Source organism: Boleophthalmus pectinirostris, unplaced genomic scaffold (genome assembly GCF_026225935.1).
Source record: "Boleophthalmus pectinirostris isolate CB_2022bp ecotype Guang Dong unplaced genomic scaffold, ASM2622593v1 HiC_scaffold_4, whole genome shotgun sequence".
NCBI classification, from domain to species: domain Eukaryota; kingdom Metazoa; phylum Chordata; class Actinopteri; order Gobiiformes; family Gobiidae; genus Boleophthalmus; species Boleophthalmus pectinirostris.
The window spans coordinates 35,880,671-35,895,375 of record NW_026571353.1 but is presented as its reverse complement, the minus strand read 5'-3'; the positions used below and the strand labels follow the sequence as shown (position 1 = coordinate 35,895,375).

The following is a 14,705-nucleotide window of genomic DNA, read 5'->3' as shown; positions in this document are numbered from 1 at the left end:
TTATTTGTCTCCAAAACCAAAATGAAAAAAACGGATAATGATTAGTTTTTTCAGTTTTCGATTTTGTGTTTAAACGTTTCCCGTTTACGTGACATCCATGACTGCGATGCCGGACTTTCGTGCTACATATGGACTGAACCAAGACTGATCCAGGTCCGGGACCAGAGTCTGACCAGAGCGGGACCAGGGCGGACTCCGAGCTTTGACTCCGAGCCTCCGCGGGGTCTGAGCCTCAGCTTCGAGCCCCTGCCGTGGGCTCTGGTCCCGGTCTGGTATGAGTGCGACAGACGATGTGCTGCTGACGCTGAGTCTGTAAATGGGGGAAAAGGTTCGTGGTGCTAGAAGCTTTTAGTTAGCACCAACTTTTGACATTCACAGCAGTACAGAGTAGTGAGTGAGACAACACAAGAGGAGGGCAACAAAATCAAGCAGGCGGGGAGAGAGCAGCACCTTGAAGCGAAACAAGCGAAGCGGCGAAATCAGAATGCTTTAGATCGATATATATGAGTCCAAATAATTTTCCTTGTGGATTAGTGAAGGTAGTTTAAGTCTAAGTCTAAGCCTATTGTGAAAGGCAAATTATGGAGTAAGAAAGCTGTCAAAAGTATTTGTGCGCATAAAATAGAAATCCGTGCATATTTGGCTGTAGTTGCGCATAAAAATAAATATTTGTAAACTCTCAAATGAGTCCAGTCGATGTTTCTTCTGCTCGATGGATAATGTCTGTGAAGTGATGACGTATTTTTGACAGTAAAGTTCCGTCTGTGAATTCGTATTCGTACTGATGAAAGCGTAATCGTAAATTTTCATTTTGTGATTGTAATTCATGATGTCGTAATTTTTCAATTTTGTATTCTGATGGATAAAATACACACAATATTTTATGTACGACTGGACTCATTTGAGAGTTTACAAATATTTTTATTTTATGCGCAACTACAGCCAAATATGCACGGATTTCCCAAATACGCACGGATTTCTATTTTATGCGCACAAATATTTTTGACAGCTTTCTTACTCCATAGCAAATCAGATGTTTGACTACAAGGGGTGTGAACATTTTTTTTTTTTTTTTGAGAATTTGGAATCGATCCGGAATCGTTAAGACATACATGTTCTTTTTTTGTTGTTGTTGTTGTTCAACTTACTTACTTACCAAACTATGAAATCCCTTATTCACTTTCATTCACATTGTTTAATCCTTTCCTTTGTGAGTAGCTTTATTTATTTATTTTATTTTATTTTCAATCAGTATCACTACATTTACGCACATAGAGCAGTAAGTTGTAGAACAGTTCAAACAAAAAACTGAGGTAAGTCATCAAATCCACTTCTGCAGTGAGCCTCGTCATTTGTGTCGTATTTCTACATGATCCCGGTGTTTTTTTATTTTGCTATTTCGTTCGTAAATAAATAAATTTCTATTCTGCTCTCAAATTCGCCCCATAGCTGCCGACCTCGGTGAGCTTCATTTGACTGGAGCCGAGCGTTAGTCCACTTCTTTGCACAGTCTGTGGTCTGACTTGACTTTTCGTTTTCTCCTCAGATCTGAAGAAGGCGTTTGAACAGGAGCCTCTGGGGAAGGAAGTGGCTTTAGAGCAGGAAGTTTTGCTCCAGTGTCGACCTCCCGAAGGCATCCCGGCGGCAGAGGTACGTCCCTCCTCTCCGCGAATGTTCCGGAACTGTCCGCACATCAGCGCTGAGACATCTGGGAAATATCTGTGGTTTTTCTGAAGAGCGACGCTGTTTCTATTACATTTACGGTTTGGATTTGTATGTTTTGAAGAGCCATATGACAGGTTTTCACGTTTTTGTAATTCTGACTTTTACGTGAGTGAAGTGGCAGCTCGTGGGAAAAAAAGTTCTGGAAAAAAAAAGTACAGAAAAACAGGAAGTAGCACTGATATCTAAAAAGGAATATCTCCTGTATATTTGGTTTTGATCCTGGTTTAGTCCTGATGTAGACTTGGTTCAGTCCAATTTAGTCCTGGTTTAGTTCTGGTTTAGTCCTGCTGTAGACTTGGTTCTGTCCAATTTGGTCCTGGTTTAGTTCTGGTTTAGTCCTGATGTAGACTTGGTTCTGTCCAATTTAGTCCTGGTTTAGTTCTGGTTTAGTTCTGGTTTAGTCCTGTTCTTGTTCTGTCCAATTTAGTCCTGGTTTAGTTCTGGTTTAGTTCTGGTTTAGTCCTGCTGTAGACTTGGTTCTGTCCAGTTTGGTCCTGGTTTCAGTCTGGTTTAGTCCTGGTTTAGCGCTCATGTAAACTTAGTTTGGTCCAGACTTGGTTCAGACCTGGTTTAGTTCTGGTTTAGTTCTGGTTTAGTCCTGCTTTAGTCCTGATGTAGACTTGGTTCAGTCCAATTTAGTCTGGTTTAGTTCTGGTTTAGTTCTGGTTTAGTCCTGCTGTAGACTTGGTTCAGTCCAATTTAGTCCTGGTTTAGTTCTGGTTTAGTCCTGATGTAGACTTGGTTCTGTCCAATTTAGTCCTGGTTTAGTTCTGGTTTAGTTCTGGTTTAGTCCTGCTGTAGACTTGGTTCTGTCCAGTTTGGTCCTGGTTTAGTCCTGGTTTAGTTCTGGTTTAGTTCTGGTTTAGTCCTGCTGTAGACTTGGTTCAGTCCAGTTTAGTCCTGGTTTAGTTCTGGTTTAGTCCTGCTGTAGACTTGGTTCTGTCCAGTTTGGTCCTGGTTTCAGTCTGGTTTAGTCCTGGTTTACGCTCATGTAAACTTTTTGGTCCAGACTTGGTTCAGACCTGTTTAGTTCTGGTTTAGTCCTGCTTTAGTCCTGATGTAGATTTGGTTTAGTTTCAATTTAGTCCTGTTTAGTTCTGGTTTAGTCCTGATGTAGACTTGGTTCTGTCCAGTTTGGTCCTGGTTTCAGTCTGGTTTAGTCCTGGTTTAGCGCTCATGTAAACTTAGTTTGGTCCAGACTTGGTTCAGACCTGGTTTAGTTCTGGTTTAGTCCTGCTTTAGTCCTGATGTACACTTGGTTCAGTCCAGTTCAGTCCTGGTTTAGTTCTGGTTTAGTTCTGGTTTAGTCCTGATGTCGACTTGGTTCTGTCCAGTTCAGTCCTAGGTTTAGTTCTGGTTTAGTCCTGATGTGGACTTGGTTCTGTCCAGTTCAGTCTAGGTTTAGTCCTGTTTTAGACCTGTTTTACCTGGTTCTAGTCCTAGTCTAGTCCTGTTTTAGCTCTGGTTTAGTCCTGGTCTAGTCCTGTATTAGCCTTAGTTTAGTCCTGGTCTAGTCTTGGTGTAGTCCTGGTGTAGTCCTGTGTTAGCCCTGGTTTAGTTCTGGTTATCGGTCCAGGTTTAGTCCTGGTCTAGTCCTGTTTTTGCCCTGGTTTAGTTCTAGTTCAGGTCCAGGTTTAGTTCTGGTTTCGGTCCATGTTTATTTCTGGTATGGTCCTGGTTTAGTCCTGTTTTAGTCCTGGTCTAGTCTTGGTCTAGTTCTGCTTTAGCTCTGGTTTCAATCCAGGTTTAACTTTCATTTAGTCTTGATCTTGTTCTTTTTTAGTCCTGTTTTAGCCCTGGTTTAGTTCTGGTTTCAGGTCTAGTCTGGTTTAGTTCTGGTCTAGTCCTGGTCTAGTCCTGTTTTAGCCCTGGTTTATTTCTGGTTTGGGTCCAAGTTTAGTTCTGGTATAGTCCTGGTTTAGTCCTGCTTTAGCCCCGATTTACTTCTGGTTTTGGTCCAGGTTTAGTTTTGGTTCTGTTTTTTGTCCAAGTTTAGTTCTGGTCTAGTCCTGGTTTTGCCGTGGTTTAGTTCTAGTTCAGGTCCAGGTACAGTTCTGGTTTGGGTCCATGTTTAGTTCTGGTCTAGTCCTGGTCTAGTCCTCATCTAGTCTTGTTTCTAGTCCTGGTTTAGTTCTGATTTAGTCCTGGTCTAGTTCGTTTTCTCCTCTTTTAGCCCTGGTTTAGTTCTGGTTTTGGTGCAAGTTTAGTTTGATTTAGTTCTGTTTTGGTCCTGGTTTAGTTCTGGTATGTCTTGGTCTTGTCCCGGTTTAGCCCTGGTTTAGTTCTGGTTTGGCTCCAGGTTTAGCCTTGGTTTAGGTCTGGTTGCGGTCCATGTTTAGTTCTGTTTTAGCCCTGATGTAGTTCTGGTTTGGTGGTTTTAGTCCTGGTTTAAATTCTGGTTTTGGTGCAGGTTTAGTTCTGGTCTAGTCCTGGTTTAGTTTTGTTTTCTATCCAGGTTTAGTTTTGATTTAGTCCTGGTCTAGTTCGTTTTCTCCTCTTTTAGCCCTGTTTTAGTTATGGTTTTGGTCCTTTTTAGTTCTGGTTTTGGTCCTGGTTTAGTCCTGGTTTAATTCTGGTTTTGGTGCAGGTTTAGTTCTGGTCTAGTCCTGGTTTAGTTTTTGTTTTCTATCCAGGTTTAGTTCTGATTTAGTCCTGGTCTAGTTCGTTTTCTCCTCTTTTAGCCCTGTTTTAGTTATGGTTTTGGTCCTTTTTAGTTCTGGTTTTGGTCCTGGTTTAGTCCTGGTTTAATTCTGGTTTTGGTGCAGGTTTAGTTCTGGTCTAGTCCTGGTTTAGTTTTGTTTTCTATCCAGGTTTAGTTCTGGTTTAGTCATGTTTTCGCCCTGTTTAAGTTCTGTTTTCGGTCCAGTTTTAGTCCTGTTTTAGTCCTGGCCTAGTCCTGCTTTAGTCCTGGTTTTGGTCCAGTTTTAGTCCCAGTTTTTGGCGTTCAAACTCGTTGCATTTGTATCTGTTTGTGTAGAGCTGCTGCTGCCGCTGCGTCGTCTCCCTGAACGGCCCCATTACGGCGTCTGAAAGCGAGGAGCTTATGTAACGGCTCGTATGGCTTTTGTCATCCGTGCGTTTTAAAAAACATTTTATTTTATCGCCGTTTCAAGAAAAGCGTCGTCCAATGTCCCCGCAGTTAACGTTATAATGGAGAGAAGTGCCGCGCGTTCGAAAAGAAGCTTGTGTTCTCGGGATTTATCAGATTTTCTCCAAACTCTTCCAAAAAAAAAAAGACCAATTCACCTCAAACTCTCCCGTCTTTGTGCGAGTTTATACAGACAGATTGTGTTACTGTGAGTTTAAGATGAAGAACTGCGACTTTCTATAGGCGTCCGGCTGTGAGTTTATTTCAAATACGAGGAAACATATCTTGTATCTATTGATTTGTCCTGGAAAACTTGTTTTGTTTTGTTGTGCTCGCTGAGAAAAAAGGCAGATATTATAAGGGCAGATATTATTACACAGAATCGACTCTTGTGAGCTTTAAGCCTTGTCCGAGTCCTGCTGCACCGGGTCCCGGAATTTTTCTGGAATTTTATGGGCGAGTGTGCGGGCAGGTCAGGATTAAACCAACACTAAACCAGGACTAAACCGGGACTAAACCAGAACTGAAACAGGACTAAAAAAGGTCTAAAACAAGACTAAAACAATACTAAATCAGGACTACACCAGGACTACACTAGGAGTAAACCAGGACTAAACCAGAACTAAACCAGGTCTAAACTAGGACTACACCAGGACTAAACCGGGACTAAACCAGGACTACACCAGGACTAAACCAGAACTACACCAGAACTAATCCAGGAGTACACCAGGACTAAACAGGACTAAACTGGAACTAAACCAAGTCTAAACTAGGACTAAACCATGTCTAAACCAGGACTAACAGGACTACACCAGGACTAAACCAGACTACACCAAACTAATCCAGGAGTACACCAGGACTAAACCAGGACTAAACTGGAACTAAAACCAAGTCTAAACTAGGACTAAACCATGTCTAAACCAGGACTACACCAGGACTAAACCAGGATTAAACCAGGACTACACCAGGACTAAACCAGAACTACACCAGGACTAAACCAGGACTAAACTGGAACTAAACCAAGTCTAAACTAGGACTAAACCATGTCTAAACCGGGACTACACCAGGACCAAAAATGGACTTGTGCAGGACTCTGAGCCATGTTATAATGTTGTTTCTTCATCAAAAACAGNTCCTGTTTTAGACCTGTTTTAGCCCTGGTTTTGGTCCAGGTTTAGATCTGGTCTAGTCCTAGTCTAGTCCTGTTTTAGCTCTGGTTTAGTCCTGGTCTAGTCCTGTATTAGCCTTAGTTTAGTCCTGGTCTAGTCTTGGTGTAGTCCTGGTGTAGTCCTGTGTTAGCCCTGGTTTAGTTCTGGTTTCGGTCCAGGTTTAGTCCTGGTCTAGTCCTGTTTTTGCCCTGGTTTAGTTCTAGTTCAGGTCCAGGTTTAGTTCTGGTTTCGGTCCATGTTTATTTCTGGTATGGTCCTGGTTTAGTCCTGTTTTAGTCCTGGTCTAGTCTTGGTCTAGTTCTGCTTTAGCTCTGGTTTCAATCCAGGTTTAACTTTCATTTAGTCTTGATCTTGTTCTTTTTTAGTCCTGTTTTAGCCCTGGTTTAGTTCTGGTTCAGGTCCAGGTTTAGTTCTGGTCTTGTCCTAGTCTAGTCTTAGTCTAATCCTGGTTTAGTCCTGGCTTAGTTCTGTGTTAGCCTTAGTTTAGTTCTGGTTTCGGTCCAGGTTTAGTTCTGGTCTAGTCCTGTTTTAGCCCTGGTTTATTTCTGGTTTGGGTCCAAGTTTAGTTCTGGTATAGTCCTGGTTTAGTCCTGCTTTAGCCCCGATTTACTTCTGGTTTTGGTCCAGGTTTAGTTTTGGTTCTGTTTTTTGTCCAAGTTTAGTTCTGGTCTAGTCCTGGTTTTGCCGTGGTTTAGTTCTAGTTCAGGTCCAGGTATAGTTCTGGTTTGGGTCCATGTTTAGTTCTGGTCTAGTCCTGGTCTAGTCCTCATCTAGTCTTGTTCTAGTCCTGGTTTAGTCCTGTTTTAATCCTAGTTTAGTCCTGGTTTATTTCTGGTTTCTGTCCTGGTTTAGTTCTGATTTAGTCCTGGTCTAGTTCGTTTTCTCCTCTTTTAGCCCTGGTTTAGTTCTGGTTTTGGTGCAAGTTTAGTTTTGATTTAGTTCTGTTTTGGTCCTGGTTTAGTTCTGGTATGTCTTGGTCTTGTCCCGGTTTAGCCCTGGTTTAGTTCTGGTTTGGCTCCAGGTTTAGCCTTGGTTTAGTTCTGGTTGCGGTCCATGTTTAGTTCTGTTTTAGCCCTGATGTAGTTCTGGTTTTGGTCCTGGTTTAGTCCTGGTTTAATTCTGGTTTTGGTGCAGGTTTAGTTCTGGTCTAGTCCTGGTTTAGTTTTGTTTTCTATCCAGGTTTAGTTTTGATTTAGTCCTGGTCTAGTTCGTTTTCTCCTCTTTTAGCCCTGTTTTAGTTATGGTTTTGGTCCTTTTTAGTTCTGGTTTTGGTCCTGGTTTAGTCCTGGTTTAATTCTGGTTTTGGTGCAGGTTTAGTTCTGGTCTAGTCCTGGTTTAGTTTTGTTTTCTATCCAGGTTTAGTTCTGATTTAGTCCTGGTCTAGTTCGTTTTCTCCTCTTTTAGCCCTGTTTTAGTTATGGTTTTTTGTCCTTTTTAGTTCTGGTTTTGGTCCTGGTTTAGTCCTGGTTTAATTCTGGTTTTGGTGCAGGTTTAGTTCTGGTCTAGTCCTGGTTTAGTTTTGTTTTAGTCATGTTTTCGCCCTGTTTAAATTCTGTTTTCGGTCCAGTTTTAGTCCTGTTTTAGTTCTGGCCTAGTCCTGCTTTAGTCCTGGTTTTGGTCCAGTTTTAGTCCCAGTTTTTGGCGTTCAAACTCGTTGCATTTGTATCTGTTTGTGTAGAGCTGCTGCTGCCGCTGCGTCGTCTCCCTGAACGGCCCCATTACGGCGTCTGAAAGCGAGGAGCTTATGTAACGGCTCGTATGGCTTTTGTCATCCGTGCGTTTTAAAAACAATTTTATTTTATCGCCGTTTCAAGAAAAGCGTCGTCCAATGTCCCCGCAGTTAACGTTATAATGGAGAGAAGTGCCGCGCGTTCGAAAAGAAGCTTGTGTTCTCGGGATTTATCAGATTTTCTCCAAACTCTTCCAAAAAAAAAAAGACCAATTCACCTCAAACTCTCCCGTCTTTGTGCGAGTTTATACAGACAGATTGTGTTACTGTGAGTTTAAGATGAAGAACTGCGACTTTCTATAGGCGTCCGGCTGTGAGTTTATTTCAAATACGAGGAAACATATCTTGTATCTATTGATTTGTCCTGGAAAACTTGTTTTGTTTTGTTGTGCTCGCTGAGAAAAAAGGCAGATATTATAAGGGCAGATATTATTACACAGAATCGACTCTTGTGAGCTTTAAGCCTTGTCCGAGTCCTGCTGCACCGGGTCCCGGAATTTTTCTGGAATTTTATGGGCGAGTGTGCGGCCGGGTCAGGACTAAATCAGGACTAAACCAGGATTAAGACAGGATTAAACCAACACTAAACCAGGACTAAACCGGGACTAAACCAGAACTGAAACAGGACTAAAAAAGGTCTAAAACAAGACTAAAACAATACTAAATCAGGACTACACCAGGACTACACTAGGAGTAAACCAGGACTAAACCAGAACTAAACCAGGTCTAAACTAGGACTACACCAGGACTAAACCGGGACTAAACCAGGACTACACCAGGACTAAACCAGAACTACACCAGAACTAATCCAGGAGTACACCAGGACTAAACCAGGACTAAACTGGAACTAAACCAAGTCTAAACTAGGACTAAACCATGTCTAAACCAGGACTACACCAGGACTAAACCAGGATTAAACCAGGACTACACCAGAACTAATCCAGGAGTACACCAGGACTAAACCAGGACTAAACTGGAACTAAACCAAGTCTAAACTAGGACTAAACCATGTCTAAACCGGGACTACACCAGGACCAAAAATGGACTTGTGCAGGACTCTGAGCCATGTTATAATGTTGTTTCTTCATCAAAAACAGACCTGGACTTGTGCGTTTAACCCTTTATTATAGTCTGTCTACATCTCCAAAGCTCAAAATGCTCTGTTCCGCCTTGTGATGTCATGAGGAGGTAGTTTTCAACTCCTTTTACCTCTAGTTCAGTTGAAATCGGCAGTTCCAGGCCTGAAATGAACCAAATGATTCTCGTGAAGGCATATGGAGTTTAAAAACACAGTGGAGCGCTTCTTGTGTTACTTGCTTAGTTAATCTCTTGAACTGAAAATCATCTGGTCCACCTTGTGATGTCATATGGTAATATAGGAAGAGCTCCACTGTGTTTTGAAACTTCACGCACCTTTGCATTTGGATTAGATCAGGGGCCACCACTCTGGGGTCGGGTCGGCCGTGAAACAGACCCTGATGACGTACATTATATTCTTTTGAAAACCACCACACTTTCTTTACATGTCAGACAAACTGCACGCTCCTTACACTGAACAAAAAAATAATTGGTTGTCCACTGTTCTTTGAAAACTCAGCACGCTGTCAACTTTTTGTACTTTAACATGAGTCATGTTGCTGTTCTTAACTACACTACAGGACTCTGCACTACAGGAGTCTGCACGTGTGACTCACTGTTTGATCTCGAACTTGTCAGGTAACGAAAATTCAGTGTATATATATGTATATATATATATAATATATATATACATATATATAATTATTTAAATACTTCATATAAATATCCTTTTTTATTTGAAAAAATCAAGGCAAGGGCAAGGCAAGTTTATTTGTATAGCACAATTCGTACACAAAGTAATTCAAAGTGCTTTACAGAATAAGAAATACATTAAAATCATAATAAAAACAAATCAAAACATAAATTTTCATGAAGATTAAAATTTTAAAAAAGAAAGACATAAATTGGAGAGAAGAGTGCGGAATGAAAACCTTTCAGTTATATGCACAGTTAAACAGAAATGTTTTGAGTCTGGATTTAAACAGCGTCACAGAAGTCAACAAAATACAAGATGCAAATTATGTTATTATTTGCCAAAAAATAATTAAAAAAAATAGGCCATGACAACTTTTGAGGATTGCCTCATAGGGCCAGTTCAAGTGGTGTGGGCAGAGGGGCTTGGAGGGCTGGAGTTGGCCTGGGGGCTTTAGTTTGATGACCCCTGGATTAGAGTGTGGATTGAACCGACCTGGGTCCTCGTCCGACAGAGCAGTGATCGAATCCAACCCGAGCCCGACAGGCTTTAAGATATCTATGTCCAAACCCAAACAAACCCGACACAATTAAAATCAAACTATTTTCACAGGCCGACTAATGACACATGTAGAATATTGTTTGTGTTCCTCTAACAGACACAGAGACGCAAAACACAAACTCGGCATGAAGCAAAAATAATGAGAAGATTTTATTCCTCACGTCTTGTAAAGTGTAGAATTTAACCTGCAGCATCTCATCCACATTATCCATAGAAATTGTCCTACGCAAATAATAACCCCAGTCCACAAAACAGAGCTGTTAATCCACTTTGAGTTGTTCTTTAAAAGTAAAAAGGCCAGAGTAGTTCCTCACATTTGTCTGTTTACACGGATCGAGGAGAAGATGCAGATTCGCAATCAAGACTCCTACTTCCTGTGGACTTTATCTCCAATCGTTTATGTTTTAAAAATCATGAATCTGAAGTTTTGCACCACATTTCACAAATAATAACAACTCAGTTTTGACTTGTATCTAAACTAGAAGTGCAAAGCTCTGATCTTTTGAACACTTAAGAGTCTCAGAGGGACTGGTTTTACTGTCGACAGGAAACAGATCATGAGCCCGAACATACAGTAAGTTCTAAATATTTGTCCAAACCGTCAGAACATGGCAGATTCGGTCGGGTTTCCATGCTCTAATTTGGATAATTTCAGCCCTGGAATTGAAAATCTCTACAGAACAAAAGGAAAAATGGAGCTGTTCACTTGAAAACTACCACTACATGACATCTAGTAATGCAGGGTTACTGAAACATAAATGAAACAAAACACAACTCCAGATATGTTTTTGAGGAGGTCACAGCATTATTACATGACTTAAAGCTCACAAGAGTCATTTTTTGTGTAATATCGGGCCTTTAAACTCCCACGTGACCATCAAACATCTTGCTGCTTTTCCGATAATACTTTTTTTTCAATCCACTCTCACACTCCACTTCTTCACAAAATCTTAGCTCAGGCCATTCCGCGTCCCCTTCTCCATCTCTGAACGATTACGACTCTATTGTCTGCTACTACATCTCCGGCTCTGCCCGCGGAACATTGTTAGCACACCGCCATTTTATTCGTCATCAAAGCGAGCGCGCCGTAAACAGCCTCTCTGGGACCGTAGCGCACATGTCACTCTAACTCCCCCAAGGCTTTAACCACCTCCAAAGATCGCATTTACAATTCAGATCGACGACTTACTGCCTCCCCTCTCCTCTCCTCTCCCTCCTCGCCGGATAAATACACGTAATTTCATTTAGCGGCTCACCGGGGAAGCGCGCGAGCCGGGGTTGCCAGATAAGGAGTCAATGAATCAAGTTCCTCGGGGTTTGATAGTGGTTTTCAATTGCATCTAAGTACGGCTGGTCTCGGGAGAGAAGGAGGAGGAGAGGAAGAGGAGGAGGAGGAGGAGAGGGAGAGAGAGAATGAGGCCACTTGAGCTTTTTTATCCTCTTCTTATTACCAACGAGAGATGAAGTAAGTCAGGTGTTTTATGCAGCTACTCAGCTTCCCCGCTAAGTGAGATGTGAATGGTAGAGCAGTCAGATAGTGAGTCAGTGAGTTAAAATACTAGCGTAATTACCCTTGTTTGTACTATTTCTGTCATGACTGTCAAGTAAAATACGTAGAATATGTTGGACGAGGTGAATAATAAGTAATGGTGGTGGTTCCTGGTTACTACAGCTGCACAAACCTGCACTTTTATACTGGTGCCGTGTGGGACTGAAGTGTCTTGCCTCAGAGTGGGAATAGATCCTCTGACCTTGGGGTTGGGGTACCACTGCTCTAACCACTGAGGAACTGGCTCTCAGGTCTCTGATGTCTTCTCTGGTTTCTGATCCCTGATCTCTGGTCCATTGTCCTTGGTCTCTGGTTTCTGATCCCTGATCGCTGGTCTCTGGTCTTTGGTCTCTTGTCTCTGGTTCCTGGTCCTTGGTTCCCTGGTCTGTTCCCTGGTCCCCGTGGTCCTTGGTCTCTGGTCTCTGGTCTCTAGTCCCTTGTCTCTGGTCTGGTCACTGGTCCTTGGTTCCTGGTCCTTGGTTCCTGGTCCCTGGTCTCTGGTCCCTTGTCTCTTATCTCTGGTTCCTGGTCCTTAGTCCCTGGTCTCTGGTTCATGGTCTCTTGTCCCTGGTCCCTGGTCTCTAGTCTCTGGTCCTTGGTTCCTGGTCTCTTGTCCCTGGTCCTTGGTCTCTGAGCCCTGGTTCCTGGTTCCTTGTCCTTGGTCTCTGGTCCCTGGTCTCTAGTCCCTTGTCTCTGGTCTTTGGTCCCTTGTCTCTGGTCTGGTCCTGGTCCCTGGTTCCTGGTTCCTGGTCCTTGGTCTCTTGTTCCTGGTCCCTGGTCCTTGTCCTGGTCCCTGGTCTCTGGTCCTGGTCCTGGTCCTTTCCTGGTCCTGGTCCTTGGTCTCTTGGTTCCTGGTCCCTGGTCTCTAGTTCCTGGTCTCTGGTTCCTGGTTCCTTGTCCCTGGTCTCTGGTCACCGGTCTCTGTTCTCTTGTCCCTGGGCCTTGGTCTCGTGTCCCTGTTACTTGGTCCCTGGTCTAGTCTCTGGCCCTCTGGTCCTTGGTCCTTGATGTGGTCCCTGGTCCTTGGTCTCTGGTTTTTGGTCCTTGGTCCCAGGTCTTAGTCCCTGTCCTTATTGTGCGCGCTGGGGACAGAATCAGATTTGGAGGATTAATCCGCAGACCTGGGCAGACCTGTTATCTGCTCCACTTCACATTTCACTTTGTTTCTTATCACACTCTTTTTCTTGACTCAGGTTTGCTCTGCTCCTCCTCCTCCTCCTCTGTCCAAACTCTAACTGCTTTATCACCGATTTCACTCCAGAGAAACTTAACTCTGCCGTTTCTTGTTTAATTTTATGCATATTTCCCTTCCCCAGTGGTAAAAGTCTGAAGAACAGGACTATGACTATATGATTTTAACTACACAAACTTGTAGACAACTCTAAATGAATTCACCACAAGTAGGAGTATTGTGTAACTTTTCTGGTTAGGGTCCATCTTTTGGTCTTTCTGGTCTTTCCTTCATGGACGTGTTATTGCTTTGTCTGGAATGTTTCAGTGTGTTATTAAACCTTTTTATCTTCATGAATATCAAACTAGACCAAGTTATTTGTCAGTCTATGGGTAGAGACGACCCATAGACTGTATAAAAAAGTGTTTCCAAAACCTTTTTTCTGGGGACCCATATTTTAAAAGCCACAAACCTTTGCAACCCAAGTCAAAAGTCATTATTCTTAAACCATTATTGAACATTAATGAGGACATTTTATTGTTGACTGACTGAACAATTAGAGCTACTCACGTTTTAAACAATGAAAAACAGTCATTGAAGCAGCAATAAAAGGATCAATAAGTCGCCTGAAGTGCACTGACCTGATTTATTACACTTCTTTTTGGACGACCAGGCAAGCATTTCTCAACTTTCGCTGCAGGTGTACACGTGTTCAGGGCAGGCAGGTAGAATTCGCTGACTCACTCGTTCTCCCATGTGTCAGAACTGTATTTTGCCGAGCTACATGAAGATCGTCTTTGAGAAACAATGGCCGGCTTAGCTACTGTATGTCCATATTTCATGCTAGAAGGCAAAAGATTTTCAAACAAAAGAGGTTCAAAAAAGCTGTAAGTCGACATCTTCATGAAATATGAGCAGGTTCCATGTGTCTCTGAATCTGACTGGTTTACTGGGAATATCTCAGATTATTGTTAATGTGTCAGTGCCATGAAGTAGTTTCAATATTATTGTTTATCATTTTTATTTATAATATTTACATTGTTTATGCAGTATTTAGAAAAGCTGAATTTCTACATGGATACATATGTTGTTAGTAAGGTTCCTCTACACAGCGTTTATCGTGACCATTGACTCTTTCCCCTTTGGACGCCCACGAGGAACAACCCATACACATATTACTAGGGCTGCCCGTAGAGCATAACTGCAAAAAAGAAAACAGACTTCCACAAGTGAACTCTTCGTTTATGGATGTTTAAATGTGATTCAACTCATTTACAGGTTTATAACAGCTCACTGAAAATGAGAGTTTACCTGGTCAGGTGCAAAATCAAAAACAAAAAACTACATTCAGCATCTGATATCTGCATGTTCTGAGTAATATATTCATAAAAAAATAAAATATATTTGTCAAAGTATTTAAACAGATTTCATATCACCAGATTCAGTATAATCAAGTGTGCACCTGTTTTTACCTGCTGTACACCTGTGTGGACCTAATTCATTTTTTCCATCTAACTTATTCAACTTATTTATCTTATTATAATATAATAATAAAACTCTTCCCCGTCAGTGTGTGTCCAGTATTTGTCATCTTGGCTACTTTCTCGTGCGCTGATCTCCACATAAGCGTTTGTTTCTGTAGCAATTCTGTCATACATCGTGTCTTGGAAAGAAAAGACCGAAATATTTCAAAGGACTAACCTGAGCAACATCCAGATTTCAGCGCAATTTTGGTTCATAATCGAGTATAAAGCCCGGATGGTTTTTTTCGGTTATCGCAGGACTCCACACAGACGCATCAGCGGCATTCTCACCTTCGTAAGTTTCACTCTCCAAAATTCCGTCGCTGTCGCTGTTTTCCACTTTATAATCAACTTCATCATCACTTTGAAATCTATAAAAGTCACTTTCTCTAAACTTATCCATAAAATGTGCACTGCAA

At 42.0% G+C, this 14,705-nt stretch overlaps 1 protein-coding gene across 1 annotated transcript in view; it reads left to right on the top strand.

The window, feature by feature from the left end:
* Positions 1-14,705, top strand: part of unc5ca (unc-5 netrin receptor Ca) — a 662,261-nt gene that overhangs the window by 468,420 nt on the left and 179,136 nt on the right. Inside the window, exon 4 of the mRNA XM_055161462.1 lies at positions 1,547-1,650. Coding sequence (XP_055017437.1) covers positions 1,547-1,650 — 104 coding nt within the window. The remainder of the gene's footprint in view (positions 1-1,546; positions 1,651-14,705) is intronic.